Source organism: Budorcas taxicolor, chromosome 5 (genome assembly GCF_023091745.1).
Source record: "Budorcas taxicolor isolate Tak-1 chromosome 5, Takin1.1, whole genome shotgun sequence".
Lineage (NCBI taxonomy): Eukaryota > Metazoa > Chordata > Mammalia > Artiodactyla > Bovidae > Budorcas > Budorcas taxicolor.
In genome coordinates this window covers 104,960,963-104,988,102 of record NC_068914.1, presented here as the reverse complement: position 1 = coordinate 104,988,102, position 27,140 = coordinate 104,960,963, and the positions used below count along the sequence as shown (strand labels likewise).

General features: G+C 38.3%; 1 protein-coding gene across 1 annotated transcript in view; it reads right to left on the bottom strand.

Moving 5' to 3' along the window:
• NEDD1 (NEDD1 gamma-tubulin ring complex targeting factor) overlaps positions 1-24,520 on the bottom strand; it is a 44,558-nt gene extending 20,038 nt beyond the window's left edge. The window contains exons 1-6 of the mRNA XM_052640667.1: positions 24,447-24,520; positions 21,979-22,122; positions 18,379-18,473; positions 14,556-14,672; positions 12,578-12,718; positions 3,504-3,733 (exon numbers count right to left, since the gene is read on the bottom strand). Of these exons, the coding sequence (XP_052496627.1) occupies positions 3,504-3,733; positions 12,578-12,718; positions 14,556-14,672; positions 18,379-18,473; positions 21,979-22,114 (719 nt within the window). The 5' untranslated portion in view covers positions 22,115-22,122; positions 24,447-24,520. The remainder of the gene's footprint in view (positions 1-3,503; positions 3,734-12,577; positions 12,719-14,555; positions 14,673-18,378; positions 18,474-21,978; positions 22,123-24,446) is intronic.
• Between the last annotated feature and the right edge of the window lie 2,620 nt (positions 24,521-27,140).

Genomic DNA, 27,140 nt, shown 5'->3' with positions numbered 1-27,140 from the left:
GATTCAGCTAACTCTTGGAAAGCAATTTTTGCATCCTGCTGGTTGTGGAAGCGTTTTCCCTGCAAAAAGTTGTCAAGATGATTGAAGAAGTGGTAGTCAGTAGGCAAGAGGTCAGGCGAATATGGCAGATGAGGCAAAACTTTGTAGCCCTATTCGTCCAACTTGTGAAGCATTGGTTGTGTAACGTGTGGTGGGGTGTTGCCATGGAGAACTGGGCCCATTCTGTTGACTAATGCTGGCTGCAGGCATTGCAGTTTTTGGTGCATCTCATTGACTTACTGAGCATACTTCTCAGATGTAATGGTTTCACTAAGATACAGAAAGCTGTAGTGGATCTGGACCACCAAATAGTGACCACGACCTTTTATGGTGCAAGTTTGGCTTTGGGAAATGCTTTGGAGCTTCCTGTTGGTCCAATCACTGAGCTGGTCGTCACTGGTTGTTGTATAAAACCCACTTTTCACTGCACATCACTATCCAAACAAGAAATGGTTTGTTGCTGTTGCACAGAGTAAAAGAAGATGAGACTTCAAAATGATTTTTTTAATTTTCGGTCAGCTCATGAGGCACCCACTTACCAAGCTTTTTCACCTTTTCAATTTGCTTCAAATGTCGAGGAATCATACAATAGTCATCACTGAATTCTTTGGCAACTTCTCAGGTAGTTGTAAGAGGATCAGCTTCAATGATGCTCTCAGTTGGTCGTTGTCAACTTCTGATGGCTGGCCACTACACTCCTCAGTCTTCAAGGCTCTCGTCTCCTTGCAAAACTTCTTGAACCACCACTGCACCGTATATTTGTTAGCAGTTTCTGAGCCAGATGCATTGCTGATGTTGTGAGTCATCTCTGATGCTTTCTGACCCATTTTAAACTCGAATAAGAAAATCACTCAAATTTGCTTTTTGTCTAACATCATTTCCATGTAAAGTGTAAAAGTGTTAGTCACTCAGTCAAGTCCAACTCTTTGTAACCCCACGGACTGTAGCCCACCAGGCTCCTCTGTCCATGGAATTCTCCAGGCAAGAATACTGAAGTGAATAGCCATTCCCTTCTTCAGGAGACCTTCTCAATCCAGGGATCAAACCCAGGTCTCCTGCACTGTAGGCAGATTCTTTACCACCTGAGCCACCAAGGAAGCCCAACATCACTTCCATAGTCTAAAATAAATATAAAATAGACAGCAAGGACTTCCCTGGTGGTCTAGTGGCTAAGACACCATGCTCCCAATTCAGGGGGCAGGGTTTTGATCCCTGGTCAGGGAACTAGATCTCACATGCTACAACTAAGACCCGGCAAAGTCAAATAAATAAATAAAAATAAATAATATTTTTTAAAAAACAGCAAGTAATCAGTTCAGTTCAGTTGCTCAGTCACGTATGACTCTTTGCAACCCCATGAACTGCAGCATGCCAGGCCTCGCTGTCCATCACCAACTGCCGGAGTTCACCCAAACGCATGTCCGTCGAGTTGGTGATGCCATCCAACCATCTCATCCTCTGTCGTCCCCTTCTCCTCCTGCCCTCAATCTTTCCCAGCATCAGGGTCTTTTCAAATAAGTCAGCTTTTCACAGCAGCTGGCCTAAGTATTGGAGTTTCAGCTTCAACATCAGTCCTTCCAATGAACACCCAGGACTGATCTCCTTTAGGATGGACTAGTTGGATCTCCTTGCAGTCCAAGGGACTCTCAAGAGTCTTCTCCAACACCACGGTTCAAAAGCATCAATTCTTCGGTGCTCAGCTTTCTTTATAGTCCAACTCGCACATCCATACATGACCACTGGAAAAACCATAGCCTTGACTAGATGGACCATGGTTGGTAAAGTAATGTCTATGCTTTTTAATCAGAGAAGGCAATGGCATCCCACTCCAGTACTCTTGCCTGGAAAATCCCATGGATGGAGGAGCCTGGTGGGCTGCAGTCCATGGGGTCACTAAGGGTTAGACACGACTGAGCGACTTCACTTTCACTTTTCACTTGCATGCACTGGAGAAGGAAACGGCAACCCACTTCAGTGTTCTTGCCTGGAGAATCCCAGGGATGGAGGAGCCTGGCGGGCTGCCGTCTATGGGTTGCACAGAGTCGGACACGACTGAAGTGAATTAGCAGCTGCTTTTTAATATGCTGTCTAGGTTGGTCATAACTTTCCTTCCAAGGAGTAAGTGTCTTTTAATTTCATGGCTGTAATCACCATCTGCAGTGATTTTGGAGCCCAGAAAAATAAAGTCAGCCACTGTTTCCCCATCTATCTGCCATGAAGTGATGGGACCGGATGCCATGATCTTAGGTTTCTGAATGTTGAGCTTTAAGCCAACTTTTTCACTCTCTTCTTTCACTTTCATCAAGAGGCTGTTTTGTTCCTCTTCACTTTCTGCCATAAGGGTGGTATCACCTACATATCTGAGGTTATTGATATTTCTCCCAGCAATCTTGATTCCAGCTTGTGCTTCCTCCAGCCCAGCATTTCTCATGATGTACTCTGCATATAAGTTACATAACCAGGGTAACAATATACAGCCTTGACATACTCCTTTTATTTGGAACCAGTCTGTTGTTCCATGTCCAGTTCTAACTGTTGCTTCCTGACCTGCATATAGATTTCTCAAGAGGTAGATTAGGTGGTCTGGTATTCCCATCTCTTTTAGAATTTTCCACACTTTATTGTGATCCACACAGTCAACGGCTTTAGCAAAAAAAAAAAACAAAGTGGTAAATGTGCATTAAAATGATCTATAACATAAGCTCCCAAACTTTGGCCACCTGATGCAAAGAGCTGACTTATTCAAAAAGACCCTGATGCTGGGAAAGATTGAGGGCAGGAGAAGGGGACGACAGAGGATGAGATGGTTGGATGGCATCACAGACTCAATGGACATGAGTTTGAGCAAACTCTGGGAGATTGTGAAGGCTGGCCTGTCGCAGTCCATGGGGTCGCAAAGAGTTGGACACAACTGAAGGACTGAACAACAATAACATAACCACATTTATTTAAGAATGTATTTCAATATCAAATGGCAAATTTCAAGTGTAAAACCACAATTACTTTTGCACCAACCTAATAGTAACTAGGGGCCAGGGAAGGTGCTGAATATCCCACAATGCTCAAGATAGCTCCCCACAACCAAGATTCATCCAGCCCAAAATGCAAAGGCTTAGAAACCCTGCTCTAGACACTGAAGTAATTTCAAAGCAAATTAATCATGTTGCTTTAAAAATATACAAATTTAGTTGTATTCTGAAGAGAATAACATGGCATGCATGTTAAAATAAAGATGTGAAATCATCAACATGCTACCCCTCAACATTCATCACCAGGAAGTACTCTAAAGACTCATCAAGTTTTTTCTGCCCATGCGAAGAAGAGAAAATTTTACCTTGCTAGACAACAAATATACAATCTCTAGATCTTTCAACATTCATCAGAGGTCTATGCAAATCACAAATACGGCTACCTGTGAAATAATTATTTGTTACTAAATTAAGAAATGAGCATGTTATACTTACTTCTTACTTGAAGTGTCATAGAGAATGATTCTTTTATCCAAGCCCACAGTTACAAATAGCAGTTCATTGACAGGAGAAAAACAGATGCCTGAAGCTGGAGCTTTATGTGTACTGTCAAAGTTATGGTATGGACTCTGACTATTCACATCCCAGAGAGTTACTATTCCATTATCTGAAACACTGCCCAGGAGTGATTTCTTAAATAAGGAGTACTTCAAGTGCCGAATAGACTAGGAAAATAAAAATAAATTTTATGTAATTGTAAGCATATGTAAGAGCATCTTATATAAGGTATAAATAATGGCCAAATACCAACCATATTATTCACAAGGGATTCAGAACTTCTCTGGTTTATGGCATAACAGGTTTCATAATCAGGACAACCATAAAATCATTTAGTGGGCCCTGCTGCTGCTGATGCTAAGTCGCTTCAGTCATGTCTGACTCGGTGCGACTATAAGGTCCTAATTCTAGTAATTGAACAGTACTCATGATTTTATTATGTCAGAATAGAGTTACCTCAATCACCTCTTTTACAGAAGAAAAATACAATATATTGAGGTAAACTATATTAATTCATAGGATTAGAACATTCCACCTAAATAAAAGACCCAGTCACAGTCAGATCATGATTAAGCATAAGGGAACTCTGGTAGAGAATAAGTAATAATAGTCTGTATTTGTTTTCAATATATATTTTTGATATTTGAATATATTTCTTTGAATCTGATGTGCTGGCAGTTCTACAGTGGAAGCACAATAAAAATTAACTAAATATAAAGGGGGTATTGGCAACACTCTAGACTGGGGATGGCCTACCATTCTTTCAAAAGCGTTGGCCTGAGGGCAACGCTAGCCTTTCTCTAAAACACTCATCTCTGGAGGCAGTGGAGACTTTTTTCAGTTTCTGCTGGACAAGAATAAACAAAGATCCAGTTTGAGTAAGCAGGTCTTCTGAGACTGAAAGTGGATGAATTTTATCTACTAAAATGTTACTTTCTAACTTGGCTGATACTATAATTTATTGTGTTGAGAATTAAATATTTCATAATCACCTGATTTTTTACATTTAAGCAAAATAAAAGTATATAAATCAATATTAAGCAGAATCCACAAGATTGGGAAACTAGCCACAAGACACTTTTATTTATAGTCTCAAGGAAAGCAATGAATCATTGAATGAATCATAGTTGGCAGTTATCAGCTACACATACAGGTCCCAGATAAAACTGCCACAGAACAAAAGTCAAACCTGAAGGCTTTTTGTTTGTTCTATCTAATCTAACACACTTCAAAAAGACTTAAAATTTGAAATTTAGATTCCACTAGCTTTTACATATTAAAAACTCATATTCTACTTCTAAGATCTTCAAAATAGTAAGTATTAGCCCTCAACAACAACAAAAAATATGTAAGAATAACATAAAACAAATTCTGTCTAAGGAAACCAAGTATTTGCAACCTGTCACCTAAGGTAAGATAATTACTATGCTGTTGTTTAATCGCTAAGTTGTGTCTCGTTGCAACCACATGGACTGTAGCCCACCAGGCTTCTCTGTCCATGGAATTTCCCAGACAAGAATACTGGAGTGGGTTGCCATTTCCTTCTCCAGGGGATCTTCCTGGATCAAGGATCGAACCCATGTCTCCTGCATTAGCAGAAGGATTCTTTCCCGCTGAGCCACCAGGGAAGCCTTTTATACACATAACACATTCTCATAAATATTAATATATACAGTATCCCTTCAACTCCATTCCTCCCTCTTCTTCACTCACTTGTCTTCTTTCAAGCACCAATCATCTGTTACCTGCTGCTACTGCTGCTAAGTCACTTCAGTCGTGTCCAACTCTGTGTGACCCCATAGACAGCAGCCCACCAGGCTCCCCCATCCCTGGGATTCTCCAGGCAAGAACACTGGAGTGGGTTGCCATTTCCTTCTCCAATGCATGAAAATGAAAAGTGAAAGTGAAGTCGCTCAGTCATGTCCGACCCTCAGCGACCCCATGGACTGCAGCCCACCAGGCTCCTCCTGCCTATTTCCATTTTCACTGTCTTGCTAGCTACCCTTCATACCACTGCAGCAATAACTTCTTCAAAGCTGGAAATGTGAACGTAATTCTGTCTTGCCTAAAGTCCTTGTAACTGGAGGACTGAGAAGATAGAGGTTACAACCGTGGCAGAGTTTTTCAATCTCCCTAAGTCCCTCTATTTGTGTGTGTATATGTGCATATGCAGGCCTAAGACTGCTTATCCTTATAAAGTCCTGCTTTCAAGATTGGCCCTTGGCTGGAGTCTTCAAACTTGGATTTTTGGGGGGTTCCCACCACCCTAACTGAAGACAGTGGCTCACTGACTGATAAAGAGTGGCTCACTGTGCCCAAACTGCTTGTGCAAAAAATATGGTTTATGACTGAACCATGGATGAACACCTGCCATCCTTATTAGAATTTGGAATTTCAGTACATGCTAGGCAAAGGATGTCAAGATAACCAGCCTCCAACGAAGTCCCTGGCCAATCAATCTCTAACAAGCTTCCCTGGTAAACCATATTCCATTCACAATTTGATCCTGGAAAAATTAAATACATCTACTCCACTGAGAGAAGACTCTTGGAAGCTCATGCCTGGTTTCCTTGGGACTTCACGCTATGCACCTTTCCCCCTTTGCTCATGTGCTTTGCATCCTTCCACTGTAATAAATCATAGCCATGAACACTACCTCTCTACACTGAGTCCTGTGAGTCCTCCCAGTGAATCATCAAACTTGGTCTTGGGAATCCCAGCACAGACCGTAAGTATAATGTGTGAATGTGTATGTGTTACAGATAGCAAACCAGATAGCAAAACTAAAACCCCATGAACAACATTTACAGTAAAACTAGACCACTTCAGGTATCCCCATGAGCCCCAAAATACCCTAGCAGATCAAACATTTAACAGCCATAGTCCTTCATAGTATTCATATCTGTGCAGGAGGAAGCAGAGGGAAATTACAGGGACTGAGAAAGATTTGAGAACAGGAAAAGCCCCACATAGCCAAAATGTATCCATGGGAAAGTGTGGTGGCCAATCTGACAATATCAGCTAAACCAGGAATATCCACAGAATCACCATTAGTAGTTCTGTCCAAGAAGTTTGCAGAAAGGTCTGAAGGGCTAGAACACCCCCAAAACCGTCCAGCCAAGGCATCTCCTTCCCAGGTCAGGGCTCCATACTGAGGAGACACTACCAGCAGTGGAAACAAACCTGACCAGGTTGGAGTCAAGATAGTCGAAGCAAAGTGAAAACTCACATACAAGTCCGGGAGCAGAACAAAAGCAAGCAATCTCAGAAGAGTTACCCTCTAAACTCCATCTCTGTTGTGGAGTTGAGGGAAACTGACTTCACAGATGAACCCCAGACAAAGTTATTATGAGAACAAAGAGAACAAGAAAGAAGGCATTCTCAACAGATGCCCAAAAAGACAGTAAAATGATACAAGACATTAAAAAAAACAATGTAAGTCAGAATCAGAAAACTCAAAAATGAGATGTCAGAACTTGAAAAAGAATTAATCCTAAAGATGAAGGCTAAAAAAAAAAGAATAGAAGGGTACATTACATAGCCTTCATTAAATGTACAAGGAATACAGAATGAATAAATATAACAAAAAATACCTTAAAGATAGGTCAAAAGGAAAGAATTTTTAAAAATCAAAAATAAGGAAAAAAGTTAAAAATGATATGAAAGTAGCAAATCACTGAAGAAGATTCAACAAAGATAAAGAAAATATCAAATACTAAAAACTGTAATTTAAGAAAACTCCCCTGAAAGAAAAAAAATTTGAAATTACATATTAACTGACCATACCATGTACCTAGAAGTAGCAATAGAGAATAACCAACACCAGGACGCAATCTAGTAGAATTACTGGATTTTAAAGGGAAAAAAATCCTCTGCACATGTAGGAAAAGGAACAAGTAACTTATAAGGAAAAAAACACTTAAATTATGATCAGACATTTGAGACCAAAAATGATAAGAATAACACACTTTTAACTCCTCAAGGAAAGAAAATGTGAGCCTGCTACAGAGTTACACTGAAAGAGAATTTTCAATTTCAAAGAAAAAGTCAAAAGCAGAAAACATATACGTACAGAAATAGTATTAACATATGTTATTCACTGTGATTATAAAAATTTGGAAAATACCTAAAGAATAGGATTATCTAAATAAACTGTGGCATTTGAGCAATGGAATATTATATAGACACTAAAAATTATAATTGTGAACACTAGCAATATGCGAATACCTAGGATAGAACACTAATAAGAAAAAGCAGAAGATTGAACCAATGGAACAATTATAAATTTATGGAAGGAAGACAGAGCTATACAGATAAACTGCAAGAAAACATTCTTCAAATTACTTCCTATTAAAGAAAATTTAGAAGAGAAAAACCAAAGGACAAAATGATACTTTAAGAAGCAATATATAAAGATATGGAAGTTTGTTTTACATCAACATGTCAATCACAAAACTGCTTGAATACATAATATAAAGGCTAAAAATGTGGACGAATACTAAGGAAATATATTGAGATAATCAAGGACATTTTATACGATAATACACAACTACATACCAATGTCCCCATATAACATAAAGGAAACCACTACTCTAGATACAAAGCTTTGTAGTAAGTCAGACTTCTTGAGTGCCAAAGTTCAGATATAAACAAAACCAGTCAACCAAGTCAACCAAATTGGAATTAAACTCATTTTTGATAAAATAATTATTTTAAAAATATAAGTAATAATTATTTACCAGATCTCTATACTCTAAATGCTTATCAATATTTACAGAATCTATACCTAAAATGTCAAAAACTTCACTGAAGAAAATGGACTTATTTAACATACACTGAAAATGTTATATTTAAAATCTCAGATATTACATTTAAAGATCACTTTTAAATCTAAGGAATCAACAAAATATCCACATTTTAACTGCTTTCAAAAAGACTGCAGTCTGAGAAAGGCAACACAGGTTAACCTATTGGTGAGCCTAAACTGCTGAACTTGCCAAATAGAGACTTGCAATTATAATCTAAGGAGTGTGTCAGCCCTGGCAGCTCTACAGCAGTAAGGCTTTTTGCCCCTGCAGATAGACACTGCAATCCACAGAAAACTAATAGCTTCAATTCAGCTCAGCCACTTCAAAGTAAGATTCTAAATATATTCAGGCAATCTCATTTCTAATATGAAATTCAGTATAAAGATTCAGTGAGACTCCATGGTTTTGTCACTCTTGCTAAGAAAGCAATTTGATGATTTTTAAAGATTTCAAATTCTTGATTGCTCATAGAAACAAAATTAGAAATTTTAAATTTAATCATTAGATGTGCCCTACCTACTATTTTTCTCAATAACCCAAACCCTATAGTAAAACTGATCAGCATAGGAATTTGGCTGGATGACAGTATACTGGAATTGGATTATGTCAATTTTTAGAGTTGAAATTTTCATGAACATTGTTTGAATGTCTAAAATGAGTATTTAATATACTTGAAAACTTAAATGAATTTTGAGGAATCAATTTTTAAAACTCCATAGATTTCAATTATGCTGCCTGCAAAGTGGAAATGTAAATATGCACAATCATAACATCGACTTTCTTCACTAAGAAAACAGACTGCATACTTACATACATAGAGACCAACTGGTATTTACAGAGAGCCCATGCACTCTGCTTTAACGGTGTAGAGAAAAATGAAATAATATACTACATGAAAAATATATAAACATTTGTTTCAGGAAAAGAGAAAAAAACCAACATGCTCCAGTTTGATTTCCTCACCTTCTTAATGCTCTCCTTACTCTACATTGCTCTAAAACACAAATTATGATTACTGAGGTCAAGTTACAACTGGTTAATCTGGAGGGAATGCATTAAACATTCCCTACAATACACTAGTATTGTATACACTTGCAACACAAAATAACCTCTACCTGGAATGTTCGCCAAACCCTCTCATCACCTACACGTACCCCAGTGGCAGTCAAATGGTCTTTGCAATAAATAATGCTAGCATAAGCATACACCTGTATGGAAAGATGAATTCCATCTCACACCACATACAAAAACTACTTTGAAATGAGCACAATAGACATAAGTGTAAGAACTTCTGTTCATTCTTTAAAGGCATTAAGAGAGTGAAAAGGAAAGCCATAGGCTAAAAGAGAAGACATATGCAACATGTATATCCAAAGGATGACTCCATCTGGAAAACAGAAGAAACTATAAATCAATCAGAAAAACACAACCCCAAACAAAAAGGAACAGACTTGAATAGTCACTTCACAAAAGAAAGTATACAAAAATGTGCCCAACTCATTCAACAGAGAAATGCAAATTAAAACCACCATGCGATACAATTACACAACCATTAAAGTGGCTGAAGTGAATAAGCAAGACAATACTTGATATGAGCAAAAACGTGGAACAGCTGATCTCACATACATTGCTTATAGACATATACAATGGCACAAGCACTTTAAAAACTTTTGACAATTTTTAATGAAGTAAAACTTAATGCCCACCCTAAGACTCAGCAATTTCACCCCTGAATATTTACTCAAGAGGAAAGAAAACATATCCACAAAAAGACTCATATGAGAATATTCATAGTAGCTTTCTCACAATAGATACAAATGAGAAACAGCTCATACATCCGTCAATAGTAGAGTGGATAAATGGTGGTATATCCTTATAATGGAACACGTCACAGGAGTTAAAGCAGTATAAACTACTATTCCATGCAACAAACATAATGAAGACCAGGACACCAGACACATACAATTGTTTTAAGAAATATGAGGTAGTGACTGGAAAGGGTTAAGAGGGAGACCTATGGTATGCCAGAAATGTTCTGTATCGTGATTTTGGTAAGATGTAGTTACACAGGTGTATGCATGTATAAAAATTCATCAAGTTGTACATTTAAGATATATGTACTTTATTGTATGTATCTTGTACATATCTCAATTTTTAAAACTTTAATATTTTACAGAGAATAAAGGAAAGAGCAATAACCAAAACTCTCTAGTAAAACACAGTAAAAACTTAAATACATGGCAGTATCTAACCTAATATTTCTGTTACTGAAAAGTCAACCCAGAATTTATACATCTAAACTTATCATGCTTCTAATATATCATGCTTCTTCCAAAGAAGAAGAGAAAAAGAGAAAGAGGAGAAAGAAGAGGAGAAGGAAAGTTGGGGGAGGGAGAAGAGGAAGGAGGGAAGGTGGAGGGGAAGGAAAAGAAGAAAGAAAAGAGGAAGGAAAAGAGGAAGGAGATGAAAGAAGAGGAAGGAGAAGACTACTCTGTTTCTTTAAAAAGCAAATCATCTATTTGAACACTGGATTTTTTTTTTCCAGTAGTTTCAATATCTATGGGCTTAGGTTTTATGTCTCAGTTATAATAAAAATAACCAAAAAATTACAAAAACAAAAGATTACTTTCTATCTTTATGGCCATATTAATCATTCTCTGTGGTAAATCACTTATCCTCATCCATAAAATGCAGAAAATGAGATTACCTCTAAAGGCTTTTTTCAGTTCAAGGATTCTGTGGTTCTGACATTCAACTAATCAAAATATTCTGACTAGTTCCCTGTCTTCCAAAATAAAAGCCAAGCCTTTGGTCTGGCATTCAAAGCCCCATGTCAACATCAGCTCCTACCTACTTTTCTTTTTTCGCACATTAGCCCTATACAAGACCCATACACTTTCCCTCCTCTTTGTCGGTATGATTTCCTCCAAATAAAATACTCCTCTCCCAAAGTTCTTTATTAATGCATTAAAATCTTTAACTGTGCTCATCCACTTACATATTTATTGGCGATCTTTCCCACGTAAGGCACAAAGTTAGACAACAGCTGAGGACAAGGAAACAAGACACAGTTCCAACTACTCTGTGGACACGCAAAGAGCTAAACCCAGCACAAGGCAGAATCAAATTACACAGTAGCAAAGCAAAACCAAACCCTTAGACAGAGCCTGAGACCCAGCTGAAACTGTCCCTTTCTTCAATTTTCTCTCTGTTATTCCCAATCAGATCGTTTTTTCTCTGTTCTGAATGACCATAAGATTGTTTCTCAACAATCTCTCACTTTCTCATAAACCTCATCATTTATATCTCTCTTATCTCAATATACCTGAAATCTGAGAAAAGACTTTTTTCTGTATATTTTTAATACTCGTTAAATTTTCCTTGAACACTAAACATAAACTGTTCAAAGAATGATTTTAAGGCTTTTCAAAACGGAAGCGCTCCCATATTTTACCTAAAAATACTTACGGCCAAAGTGATTACAATAAAAAGTAAGAATAAAAGAACTTGCACCTTATGGGAAATTCCTGTGGATAATTTCATGGAACGTTAGTCAAGAACTAGATTTCTTGAGAAACTAAATTTATTCTTTTAAGAATTTTATAGACTAATATTTTATAAAGAAAAATTCAGTAACTGACTAATTTTGCTTTATAAAAGCAATTATAAAGTATTTCCTTTATAAAATATAAAGTATTTCCTTAAATACTCCTGTATTAACCTGAAATACATAAATATGCCTTGGTACTGTAACTATCACATACTTGAAACAAACAAAAAAGAAAACGCTATTTGCCCTGTGCCTAAAAACAAATACTTCACGTCCATCAGAGTATTTATGAACATAAGTATCAGTCTTGTAGCTGACATAGTTTAAGTTATGCGATACTTCTGTAATTGTAATGTCATAGATTAATATCCATGTTTTAGGCTTAATCTATTAATAATTATTTGTGTTTTTTATCTGTAGTTACGTTCTAGGAGCATGTGACCGTTCAAAGCATAACTAAACTCATATAAGCTCCATCATCTAATATATACTAGTTTTAAAATACTACCATTAAAAAATAGATACCTATAAGTTTTTCAAGCATGCTAAGTGCAAATTTTAAATACTTAATTTTAAAAACTTAAATTCACTGCCTTATGTAAGATAATTAAAAATCTCTTATCAACTTTATTTTGAATAAACCCATACTGTACCTGGTTATTACCGTGACCAAAAGGAGTACTAGATAAATTAGTGGTTACACTGTGCAAAATAATTTCACCACTGAGAGATCCAGAAGCAACGTAGCAGTCATTCCAATTATATGTTACACAAGTTACTTCATCTTTATGATCCTGAATGAAAGAAATGACAGTAAAGAGAATGCCACAGAACCTTCAAACAGCATATTTTTCATGTTTTTTTGTAAACATTATATATTTGTCTATCTAATATTTGCTTAACATTTTCCTCAAAATAACCTTTAAAAAAAAAAGTACACAAATGAATAGTAAACTGTCTGATCAGCACCAAGTCTTTTCAGGGAACAAAGATTTATTTTTCATAACCATAACAATGATCAGGCACTATGAAACAGACAAAAAGGAAAGGTAATTTTCCAAATGGCATTATGCCTACATAAAGAATTCACTTCCACTGACAAGTAACATTTATTGCAAGTTGACTATTATGAGAGCCCCTGCCCTTGAGAATATTACTGTTCAATTGGGAAGACAGGGCATTTAAGTAAACATGCAAATGGCAGAATGAATTCTAAATGACTGGCAGAGGCAGAGAGTCAGAGGAAAGCACAAGAGGCGTCTCTATGAACTGAGTTGACAAAGGAAGCTTTCCAGAAGACAGGAAGCCTGAGTTCAACCTTAAAGAAAGTGATTAAGAGGTAAGTTAGGGGAAGGAGAATGAAACCTTACACTGCAAAATGGAAGAGAGCAAAAAAAAAAAAAAAAAAAAAGCCCCAAAGCCAAATTGAGAAAGCATGTTTGAGACTTGATAGACGCTGCTTCCATCTGTTGAGTACCAACTTAGGCTGGAGTTTTAATTATTATTAATCTTTAGAACAAGCATGGGAGGCAAAGTCATTTTTCCTATTTTACAGATGAGTTAACTAAGGTTAACAAACTGCAAGCTTACAGAACTGCCAGTGGCAAAGCTTGGATTCAAGCTTATTTTCCTCCCATTATACTAGCACTGTCTCCCTGATCCATAGGGGAATCCATTTTGAGGAAATAAAACTGTTTAGTTTAGAACAAACTGAGTTCACAAGGATTATGTTTTCCAAGATTAAATTAAAGGCAGCAGCCTAAGAGCACAGTGGTCAGCATAGTTTTTAACAATTTGATGTCAGATCTTAATAACAGAAACAAACCAATCTTTGTATCTAATAATTAATGTAATAACAATAATTGTAGCTATAATATTCCACTTATTTTACAACTTTCTCAAATGGTCTCTAAAGCATGCCAGGAGATGGCTTTACATTTTAGGAAATTCTTTCTCTGTGTAGGTATGTGTGTGTATATATAAAATATGTTTAAAATTTCACATATTAAAACTTTTTTGAAAGACAAAAATTGAAAACAATTTTAAAGATGAACTTCCAAATGCCAAAGCGATAGAAGTCCAAAAAAGCAATCACAACCAGAGGCTTTCACAGTGATTTTTTTCATTTTCTGAAACTGCAAAAGCTATTTAAAGAAACACTAATTATAAATAGTAAATTATTCTAGAAACATTTTATTACCAAGATGAAAATACACACAAAAATAACACAAATAGCAGCAGAGAACTAAGAAGCCATATCTCCAAACCAATTACCAGATTGAATACTATCATCCCAAAATCCCTCTCATTTTTTCACAAGAGCCTTAAAAACATATTTAATGACAATAAACCATATTTTTTAAAAAATGAAGGAAGTGGTCCACTCAAAAGCAGAACAAAGTGAAAAAATAAGGACAAAGTTTTAACCCCAGCAACACAATAACATAGTAACATACATGGAAGGAAAAATAAACTCAAAAAAGTAAGCTTTTGGCTACACATCTTTATATTCCCTAACAAATCTCACTTCACTATGAAGCTGCTTATTTTTATCATAAAAGCTCAAAATTAAATTTTGGTAATTACTAACAAACACATTTCTGTAAAGATTTTTTTTTTTAAGTTGCTTACCTTAAGAGATCGATGAACTCTTTTTGATTTTAAATCCCAAATATTAACAGTATTATTCAGGCCTCCGCTTACCAAATACATAGACGTTGAATTTAAACTGACACATGTCTGCTTTTGCTATTTAAAAAAAAAAGTCATGTTAAGTTAATAGAGACCAGAGCTGACTTTCGATTCTCATCCAACACTTCGTAAGCACATGAAAAACATCTGAGGGAAATGCTATAAACATGTCCATTCTTGTACTAAAGATTCAGCTCTCACCATCTCCCACAAGGATTCAATAGTCTGCAAAGTGTTCAAAATGGCTTTAAGGAAATCAACCAGATTCATGTTCTTTCCACATAAAGGTGGTGACAGAGGAAGCTTAGGAAACCACCAAGTCTCGGAGTCCCTTTAGGGCTTACTTGCCCTGCATATTGTCCCTTTAACAACACCTGCTCTTATACTCCACAGAATATCTCAAATTAAAATCAACCCACAGCTCAGAAAATTCTACAGGTAGAGGAGACTTTGAAGAATGCCTAGTTTAAATCCTTCAATTTACAGAAGGGGAGAAGTTTTATAAAGAGGACAAGATACTAGTCCCAAGTCACAGTGCCTCTCCCCAAAATGGACCAAGTCTCAAACATCTTGTCATCAGAAACTAAGTCTACACTCTTCCCCCACACTGTAAGGTCCCATTCATCCAGATACTCAAGACAGAAGTTCAGAAGGAACCTTGATTCCTTGTTCTCCCTCCACTCAGTCTATCAGCAAGTTCTCTAAACTCCAACCATAAAATATACCCTACAGGGTCCCCCCCTCTATCTACCATCACTGCAAGCACCCTGATCCAAAACTTGTCAAAGAACAACAGCAGCCTCCTAACTGGTTGTCTGCCTTCCACTCTTGCTTCCCTACATACCATGTTCTATACAGAGTGACCTTTATGAAATGTAAATCAGATCATGTGTGTCTTATTTTAAAATCCTCAGTGGCTTCCAATCACACCTAAATTCCAAACTCATCATCAACCTGGCTTTCATTGCCCTATTCATCTAGCCCTTTCTTAACTGGTCTGTCACCAGTTTCCTCCCCACCCACTGATTCTCTAGGCACAAGGACCATCTTCCATTCCTTAAATGTAATAACACTATATTTGCCTCTAGACTTCTACACAGCTATTCTTGCCTGGAAAGTTAATTCCCCTGAACCTTGGCTTGAATGACTTCACCTGATCAATAGATATCAACTTAAATACCACAACTTCAAAAGACCCCTTTCCCACCTAATGTAACCTGCTAACTCAGTAACGTATTTCAGCTCTCTGCATTAACAACTTACCACTATCACTGGGTACTGTTTACTCGTTTATTCTGTCTCTCACCAGAATGTCAGTTTCCTTACAGCAAAGACCATATCCATGTTCAATAAATATTTTTAGAACAAATGGCTAAAAATACGGTGGTAACCAAGTTTTCTCACAATGAGTATGTATGCATGTCATCTATCTGGTGGTATCATCAGTAACTATGCTACAATGTTGCATGGTTGTTTTTTTCCTATTAACTTTCAGATACACTATATAGTTACATTAATTATTCCTACTCCAGCTGAACACCATAAGGGGGGGGGAATAGAAATTAATTCCAAAGGGTACATTTTGTGACTGAAGGCAAATTACCGTAGCTCTAGGCAAGTAATCTCATCTTTCTGAGCCTACATTTCTACCTATGAGAAATGAAAGATGAGGACCAGATCTACTGTTATTGATAGTCCATGCATTTCAAAAACATCCTCTGCTCAAGAGAGCACCAGATTCTTAAAAGGGTGCAGGTGACCCCCTATCTCTCCCCCAAGGTTTCTTCCAGCTTTGAAATTCTAACCGAGTCAAAATTATTAACACAAAAAAATATTGGGGCACAGTACATCAATATTTCAGTATGGTCACTATAATTCTCTTGCAGACATCATTTGAGGAATTGACTTCAGTCTAAATAGACTAATAAAATTTAGAATCTGGTTATTACTGCAGATCAGGAGTTTACCTTTAAATAAAATAGATAAGAATAGCATCCATCAAAGATCAATATATTAAAATTCCAATCATCAAAAACAACTGAAATTATTCATAAGGGCTCAGAACAAAACCTATATTTTTAGCTGCTTACCCTAATGAGAGAGGATTTTTTACGTTAATATATTATTAATGTAGGTAATGAACTTTAAATAATTAATGGAAATTGGTTATTACAGGAATCCTGTACCCTAAGACAAAAGCAATGGGTGGAACTTTAAAATCTGAAGATAACATCAGGTCAAATTTCTAGGTTACCATATCCATTATCATACTGTCAAGACCAATCTGTCTACTTTAGAGAGGTAAAATACAAAATCAAAGAAAATTAATATGGACTTTAAATAAAGTTCCACCTTAAACAGTGGCAGAAGTGGAGATGAAAATTGTTTTTGTTTTTTGGCTTTTTATTTGTTTTGGCTGTGTCAGGTCTTAGTTGCAGCATGCAGGGTCTTTTGTTGAGGCATGTGAGACCTAGTTCCTGGACCAGGGATCGAACCTGCATCCCTTGCCCTGGAAGGAGGAGTCTTAACCACTGGACTACCAGGGCAGTCCCAAATCAAAACTGTTTTGATGTTGATATTTATTTCAACAAATGTTCGCTGATCAACTTGGACATCATCTGAAGATCCAAAAATGACTAAGATGTTCTGCCTGTTCTTGAAGAGTACAGTTTACCTTACCGCCCAGTGGTACTCTGGGGATGCAGTTTCAACTCCTGGTCCGGGAACTAGATCCCACATGCCTCCACTCCACTTACTGAGGCTGAAAGGCAAGTGCCATTCCTACCCTTAACACACATTCTATCTGTCCCAGTCTCCATCACCTGTGGGCTGGAACTGATGCTGAGGTCAATCCTACCAGACACCTTTAGGAAAGGACTGCTAGAAATAAAAGGACTGCTAGAAATTCTAAGTCATTTTTATTAATATGTTAGATGAATTTATACTGTGTGGTCCCGCTGTGTTCCACTCCAAAGCAAGTGGAGTAGAACGACGACTGATTAGGCCACCTTATCTACTCCAGTGTATAAAATCATGACAATTCATTATGGTTTAGAGTCCACTATAAAACTCTGAAATTTAAAAAAAGAACCACCAACTATATATTCCTTTTTATTCAGATCTTATTTAAAATGGAAACAAATTTCAAGAAGTGTGTGATGGGAAATGAAAAAGCCAGTATTATCCTAAATCAGAGAGATTAACTTATGAAACAAAAGGGTGAGAATATATAGTGAGAAATTCATTTAAATGCTCTGGGACCAAAGCTCATTTTGACAAAGCCCGTTCTGTTACAGGAGGGCTTGGAGAGGCTCAGGCAGTACCCATTGGACCAAAGCTAAAGCAGAAGGTCACCATCAGATAAGGGTCTTTAGCTGATGGTGCTGAGCCCATTGTTAGTAAGGGAAGGGCTACATCATTAGGACTCTTTTGGTCAGATTAACCTAGGAACCTTGGTGGAACAGTCCTAAAAAGTCACAGCAAAACCAGGAAACCTCCAACAGAGGGAAAATGGAGATGCTACCTAGCTGACAAAATCTAAGTCCTTGATTGCTCCCCTAGGATCCAATATTACTTTACCTAAAGATGTATCAGTAAGCACACTTATCTCATCTTCAAGTGTTAACTGTATTATTTTAAGCTCAAGTTAAGAATAATGCTTTTAAACTCCTTCATATTTAGTTGTTAGCACCATAATAAATAAGCAATTACCACACAAGCAAGACTAAGATTTTTAAAAGTTTAAAAAAAAAAAATCACTTACCCCTTCACCAAGCTCTAAAAGTGGGACAGGTTTACATTTGCAACTTGAAACAACTATTTTGTCACCACTGGAAGATGCTGTCACTAGAAAGTTATCTAAATCAAGAGTTATGGAGCATCAAACAATCCAAGAGCAGCTCTAGCACTCGACTATCATTATAAAGAAATGTGATGATAAAAGCAAGCAAACTAAACTAAGAAGACAAACAATGAATACAGTTGACACATTAGCTTTCAAAACTGGCTCAGATGACTAATTACTAAGACTAATTCTCTTTACTACTGCAGGGAAGAACTATCCTTTTTGACTTTGCTATCACTTGAAAGCTATTTAACCCGTGTGAAATACTACTCCATTTTCAAAGAGTAGGCCAGAAGGTCTGATTTTATCCTTCAAGAATGAGAGCATGACAAAAGCAACATCAAGCAAATACCAATCAGCCTTTTCTTCTATAAATGTGGTTTAAGATAATTATTTAGTAATGCAGTGCTTGGTAGGAAGCAAATGTCCATATTAGTCTCCTATTTTTCCACTAAAAAATAAAGCCTGATATTTCCTGGAATGGAATGGACTGGAATGTTTGTGATAGAGCATTTCAATTTTAAATGTATTAAGAATATTATAGTGTATGTAGCAAATTAAGTGTGATTACACAGCTACTATGCGTTTTAACTTTATTTCAGCTCAATTAAATTTAAATTATTTAAAATACAATTTAAATTATTAAAGTAAGAATTATTTAAAATTTGATTTAATAATTTAAAATTAAATTTACCTTTTTTCACATGAATAAGTGAAATCATCAATAAACACAAAATAACGTAAGTATTTTAAAACTTACGTGACTAAACACAATAATACAACCAAGAACAAGAACCTGATTTTGAGAGTTAAAACAAAATATCAGAAGTTTAAATATACACTTTTAACAAGCAAAGTCCAAACTGTATTACTTTAAGTGATTTGTAGAACATTCAGCTATTTTGTGAACAGATCATGGACTGTAATTTTATCATGATATATGATTCAAACAAAATCACTACCACCTATCTAGATTTTATAGCATTGAGAAAAATAAATCATTTTCCCTTTCCTTGGCTCCTTCCTATGCTTACTGTTACTCTTCTCTATAGAATATATTAAAGAAAGGACTAAAAGAAGATACTACAAAAGTATACTCAAGTTACTCCATTCATTTCCCATATAGTTTTAGAAGTCTTTGTTACCAGGAGGACCAAAAAAATAATAAACTGATTTTAAAAAAAAGAAAACTGATTTCATGGCACCTCACCATTAACTCTGTCCTTGGAATCCACGCTAAGTGGTCCCCAAATCTGAGTCTGGGAATCCCTTGGTCTTCAGTAACTAACCTCTATGGAAGGCATCAAAGCCTCAATAGGAATAAAACTATACAAAGGTTTCCACTGCACATGTACTTATACAAGAAAACTACAGAAATAAAACCAGTTTCCAAAACCCAAAGGACACCATCACATAGTCATAGTCACATCAGTTTTGTTGCTAGACCTTTAAGTGGTTTATCAGTAAATGCCAACTCCTAATAAAACTCCTTGGAATAAAAAAAAAATCACTAAGAATTGGTACTTTTATGTAGTAAGTAACAGGGAAAGTTAAGCTCTAAACATAATAAAAATCTAATATAGAAGCAACATCACATATTTGTCACTCTCTTTAAACACTTCCCCCCACTATAGACCTGCAGAGGGCTTCAAAAACGCGGTCCCCTCACATGAGTTTGATTAACAGGGAGCCAAAGTAACTTACTTTGCTACTTTAATACAAAATCAAGGAATGATGAAGAGGAAAGTTTAATTCAAATAGAAAACTTGTCATTTTTGTTATATATTTACAAGAATAATTAGACTGGGCATGAAAACTGTCTAATGTTTTTGTTCATGAATCATTCATATTTTAAAGCTTTGATATTTTTACTTTCATCAGGAAGCAGAATATTACTACTTTGATACTGATAAGATCAGATACGTGTTCAAGCTTAATCTGTTGTTTAAGAAACAGTGTATGAGTTCCATAAAAGAATGACTATCTCTACCATACCAAGAATATAGAACATTTTCATACAAAAGGTAGTAACAGTACTTTGTTTCCAGCAATGGTTCTCAACTGAGGATGATTCTGGCCCCTCAAAGAATTGATATGTGGCAATTCTGAAGATGCTTCGCAGCTGTCACCACTGGGGTACTGGTATCTCATTGGTAGAGGTCAGGAAGGCTTCTAACCATCCTACAACACACAGGGAAGCCTCCAAGACAAAACAGTATCTGGCCCAAAATGTTAGTAGTGCGATATTGAGAAATCCCTATTTATGAGTTCATTTTATCCACCAGGAACTTCCCTGGTAGTCCAGTGGTTAAGGGTCTGCCTTGCAACGGAAGGGGCATGGGTTTGATTCCTGGTCAGGAAACTAAGATTCTGCATGCCACTGGGGAGCGCCACAAACCAAGAGCCTGCAGAGAGCCTGCACACCGCAGTAAAAGATCACACATGACTCAACTAAGACTCAAAGAAGCCAAATAAATAAATTCGGGCTTCCCAAGTGGCGCTAGTGGTAAAGAAACTGCCTGCCAATGCCGGAGACCTAAGAGATGTGGGTTCAATCCCACGGTTGGGAAGATTCCCTGGAGGAGGGCATAGCAACCTACACCAGTATTCTTGCCTGAAGAATCCCATGGACAGAGCAGCCTGGTGGGCTACAGTCTGTAGGGTCGCAAAGAGTTGGACAAAATTGAAGTGACCTAGCACACAGAAATTTACTAAGACAGGAAGGGTGGGAATCAGAAATATAAAAACCTTAGGAAAATTCAATCAAGATAATTTATCTGTCTTTTTGGGAAACAAGACTATTTTCAACACAGATACAATGGAAGAGAAATACAGGAAATACATTAGTAACATGGAACTGTTCTACAATTTTTATCTCCTCCCTCAATTTTTGCTTTTGTCTTCAAGTTCTGTCTTAAATTTCCCAACTAGATCCACAAATATGCAAATGTAGGTGCAAAACATCATTCCAGAACTTTCAGGATTATTTCCACCGTTACCTACCTTATTCCATTTAATTCAATAACCAACTGTTGATATAAAACTCTATGGTCTGCATCTAGTAGCTAACATATTTTTAATAGCAGTGCTTTTAAATGTAGTGGGTTGCAAATAAATTTTTTTAATGAAATCAGTGGAGAATATCAGTTTTCAATCATATGATATGTCATTGTTTAGTCACTAAGTTGTCTGAATTTTTGCAGCCCCATGGACTATAGCCTGCCTGGATCCTCTGTCCATGGGATTTCCTAAGCAAGAATACTGGAGTGGGGTGCCATTTCCTTTTCCAATGGATCTTCCTGATCCAGGCATTGAACCCACATTTCCTGCTTGGCAGGTGGATTCTTTAATACTGAGCCACCTGGAAAGCCCCTATCATATGGCATATTGTTTATTAAATTCCTGTTTCATTTTATCTTTCACAGCTATGCCAAACATATTTCTCATTATGGATCACACACAAAAGTTTCACTGCTACTGGATGTTTAACATAGTGGCTATTTTTTTTAAAAAGGATACTATTGCTGCTCCAACACACTGAGCTGATAACATGTGGTGAGGTGTGTGGGTTGAATTTATCCACCAGTGTCATAGATGAAGCATCCCATATTTTAACATCGTCTCCCGATGAAGCAAATCTGAGGTTTTCCTGCATGACTGCACCTACAAATTGTTTAAAACAACATGCTTTAAAAACAATTAAGAATAGGTTTAAAACAAACAAACAAAAAAAAAAGAGTTAAAATGAGGCATCTTATTCAAAACAAGTGGCTCCACACATTCAGTTGTGTCCCAGAGACTGCGCTCACCACAAAGATGAGTTACTGGATGGATCTTCCTAAAATGTAAACTGGATCATAGTCTTAGCTGACCTTCCCAATGGCTCTCCACAGCAATTACAATGAAATGCAGCCTCCTTAGTGCAGAGTGTTTCATAAACTGGCCTGATGTAACTTTCCTTTCTTCCCTGGGGCCACCAAACACACTGGCCTTCTTTCTCACCTCCAAGTGTTTCTGTTACCTCGTCTGCCAGAAATGGCCTTTCCCAATTTCCCATGGTCATCTCCTTCACATCATCCCAGTCTCAGCTCATGATTCTTCCTCAGAAAGGCCTTCCCTGACCACCATGGCTAAACCCATTGTTCTGTACCCCATTCTCCTGTTCAGTTTTTTTAAGGCCCTTCCCAATTTCCCATGGTCATCTCCTTCACATCATCCCAGTCTCAGCTCATGATTCTTCCTCAGAAAGGCCTTCCCTTTCTGAGGCTAAACCCATTGTTCTGTACCCCATTCTCCTGTTCCATTTTTTCATGGCCCTTCCTGCTATCTGCAATTCTTATTCTCATAACATCTGTGGCCCTTGACTTGAGGAAAACAAAGATCTCAAGGACAGGAATTTGTGTCTTATCTTGTTAATTACTGGTGTTCAAACATTCCTGGCACACAGTTGGTATTCAACAAATAACTGTTGGATAGATACCTTTCCTATCTTGAAAAAAAAAAAAAGATATGATAAACTGTAGCACTCCTGCAGGTTAGAATCCCACCACTGCAGGTCTTCCAAATAGCTCTAAAATTAGCAAATACAACCTGAGAAGATGTCACTAAGTTCCTATACCAACACCTGATCCACAATGCCTTCGCTTGTATTATCTATTCACAGTACACAGTTCGAATGCATAATTCTTACAAAGTGATTTCACAAACCAAGGCAGTCTAGAAGACAAAACACATAGTAATGCATGATGGGTAAGAAAAAAAATGGTCAAAAACAGCTTGGGAGAAAGGGGAAGGGAAGGGAAGGGTCTAAAAATATACCTTCACATCTTTCTGGTGTGGACAGTGTCAAGAGGGTGGCAGAGCATAAGTGATGTCACAGGTTCCCAAGTCGTCAACAAAATATCACATTTGTAAGTATATTTCAGAGGACAACTTAGAGACATAATAAAATATAGGGGTCTTTCAAGACTCAAGAGGCAGAAAATGTGTTTATAATGAGGCTGAAATTTCGTTAACTAGAAAAGTCACTTACGTGATTCACTCTGCTTCATTCAGCAGATAAACACAGTTCTACTAAGAGCCCTTCTTAGTCATCTGTTGAAATGTAGACACAGTGTTTGGATTTGGTGCCTTAACATGTTATAACTTAGGCCCTTTGGATTCCTTCTCAACAACGAGACGCTGGAAAAGCATCTGAAAACCCAGGAAAAAAACACTGAAAGATGTCTTTACTGTAATCTTAGACCACACCTGTTGAGCGGTGTGATGTAGCGGAAAGATCACTTTAGTCCTGGCTCAGATGACCTGCCCCAGAGTTAGGTGACAGTTTGGCCGAGTCACTCAATGTCTGTTTGCTCCTCTCAAAGGAGAGCGGGGAAAGGCCCATCAACCAGTGTTCTGAGAACTGAGCACACTTAAGGGCGCGGCATATTAGCCTCAGAAAGAGGCTCCCATCAAAAGCGAGCTGTCAGGACACACGGCCGTAACACCATCAGCCTCGCGGCTACAAGAAACAACTCACTACACTTAGCTTAAACAAAAGCTCTCCAACTTTCTTTCACCCAAAATGCATTTTACTCGCAGGAGTCTTGCTCAACTGGAGTTACCTTGTTAAATGCATTCGAGCGCCTGCTAAACGAGTCGAATTTGGGAGGTTTACAAAAAGGTAACGGGACTGCTGGCAAGCGGAAAACTTTCCGGAGTCGGTGCAGCCCCCGGAGCCGCCTCCGACCTGCCCCAGTCGACCAGGGCCACCTCTCAGGCCCGACCGGAGGCCGCCGCAGGCGGAGGTGCGCGACCCCGGCCCGCGGCTCCCGGGCACTTCCGCGCCAACCCGGCCGCCGCGCCCCTGCCCGACCCGCCGGGTCGCGGGGAGCCCAGGGACCTCCGACCCACCCCCTGAGGTGATCGGAGGGCGGGTGGGGAACCAGGAGTGGGCAAGTACTCGGCGGGCGGCGGGCCCTACCCCGGAACCTCCGGAACCTCACCTCTCAGCTGCCGTACACCGGGGGCCTCAGCGCGGCCCGCTCCGGCGCTGGGCTTCCGGCTCCCGCCTGAACTGTTAAACTTCGGCGGCCGGAAGTCCCGCCTCTCAGTGGCGTCACCAGGAGAGGCGCTTCCCCGAGGAGGGGCTCAAGTTGACAGGGCAGGGCCAGGGACAGTGCTGGGCCTGGGTTCGAGTCCTGATCCAAGCGCCTGGGAGGGAAGGGCGGGGACTGAGGGCCTGGGCGGCTCCTCTCTGCGCCAGGGAGGCGCTGGTGCCGCTGGCTGCTTCCCTTCTGTCATCCACTTGTTCGCTGACTGTCTCTTGCATGCCAGGCACTTGGCTAGACTGGCTTTACAGTGCTGAGTTTAGCCTGGGAATACAGGGGTTCGGTCAGCGCCTCTGCACTCTAGCCAGGTGGAGCTACAATCCAGTATAAGGGGCAGACGATCATCAATAAGTACATACTTAAATGAAAGGCGGAAACTCTTGAGAGTTGCCTCAGAGAAAAGGTCTAAAATGTATGAAAGGGAAATGAACATGGATGTGAGTTTGGGAAAGACTTCCCGGAAGAGAAAACCATTGAGAGCCAAGAATACCCGCTGCAATTTACAAACCAGGAGACACGATGAGAAAAGCTAAGAAATAATGGAAAGCATAAGTGTCTTGAGTTATCAGACTTCAAAACCTGTGATTTTTTTTCCAGATCACGCTGTGGGGTCAGGAACATTCCCATCTAGTTGGGAATTTTTTGGAAGGAGATGCTTCTCAGAGTGGAAAAAGGAGGAATTTTTTGGAAGGAGATGCTTCTCAGAGTGGAAAAAGGAGTAGGTGAATTGAGTTTTCATATGCTCCTTATACCAGGGCCCTTTTATTTTTTAAAGCTCTACTGACAATTTTTGCTGAGAGTCCTTATAAAATAAAATATAGGGCATTTCTTCTACAAACTTATTATTCTTTCAGCACAGGTACATACTTGGATTGTGTTTCTGAACTAGGTACATAAGCCCTGGTTATTTGCACCAATATTACAAATAACTGGAAAACTAATAAGTGTGGAGAAAACACTTTTTCAGAGCAGAAATTGAAGTCCTAAAAAAGCTGTAAAGATTGATAGGGAGCCTCAAAACGAGAAAGATAGGGAGCAGCAACTGCCTTAATTGTAGTGTACAGTTCTTGAGGTTATTAAATCAATTTTGAAAGGGATGGGAGCCAAAAAGTTGGGAGATAAAATAGGGTAAGAGTAGTGACAGGAAGGATAAGGGCAAATAGAAGAAAGAAAAGACAGTTAAATCTCCAAAAATGAAGACAGACAGGAAAGTGAAGATTAGAATATATGAAAAAATATATGATACATTAATATATAACATATTGATACAATGACATATATAATAATATTTATGGAGCACACACTTTGCTAAGCTCTATATGTCTGTATATGCATAAAGTATATATATGTGTGTTATATATAGTATAGTGTGTATAAAGTAAATATATATGTGTGTGTATGTGTTATTATAGATTTAAGGCAGGAGGTGAAGGGGACAACAGAGAATGAGATGGTTGGATGGCATCACCAACTCGATGGGCATGAGTTTGAACAAGCTCCAAGAGTTGGTGATGGACAGGGAAGCCTGGCATGCTGCAGTCCATGCCATGGCAAAGAGTTGGACACAGCTGAGCAGCTGAACTACTGAAACTCTTACCATGATGCTCTTTATAATATACAAATCTGATCATATGACTACTCTACTTAAAACCTTTAGAATAAAGTCTAAATTCCTTTGCAGGTGGTGCTAGAGGTAAAATGTCCACCTGCCAGTGCAGGCGATGAAAGAGATTTGGTTCGATCCCTAGTTCAGGAAGATCCCTCCAGGAGGAAATGGCAACCCACTCCAGTATTCTTGCCTGGAAAATTCCTTGGACAGAGGAGCCTGATGGGCTACAGTCCATGAGATCGCAGGGTCGGATACGACCAAGCGACTGAGCAGTAGGCCCTTCACTGCCTCATGCTGTTGTTTGCAGCTCCTCTCTGACTCTGTTCAGCCTTACTGATCACATATGCTATGCATGACTTGTCCAGCCTTTGCCTTGGAGAGGGCATGTTAAAACACGTCCCTCTGCCTCTCTCCAATTTGATCAAGTGGCAAAGACTGAGAAACTGTCCTCCCCTGCTGGCTTCTACCATGGCATGCTGGGCCTACCCTCATGGACTATAAATCATGTGTTCGTCTCCTCATTGACCCCCTGGACTAGACTCAAAGCTCACAGTGCCTGCATAGGAAAAATATTTCTTTGTGTTCCCAGTTCCTAGCATGATGCCTGACACAAAGGAGTTGTTTAATAAATGTTTGATGAATGAACGAATGAATGCATAAATCTGTTTTTCAGAATTCTGTTTTTAAATTTTACCAGTAAAGTGGAAAATGGACTGCTAGTAGGGAGTCTGAGAGCATGCCGACTAGTTAAGAGCTAATTGACATATTCCAGACAAGATGAAGAGGACCTGGACTCAGGCAGAAGCAATGGGAATGGAAATAAGGAGTCAGAATCAAGAGACTTTCGTTCCAAAAAACAAAAGATATTTTATGAGCAAATGCAATTGATGGAATGCTGTGTACTTTCTGAAGGATGGCTCCAGTGTTTTAAATTTAGACAAAAAGCTGGAAAGCCAGCCATACCCTGTGAGAAGCAATCA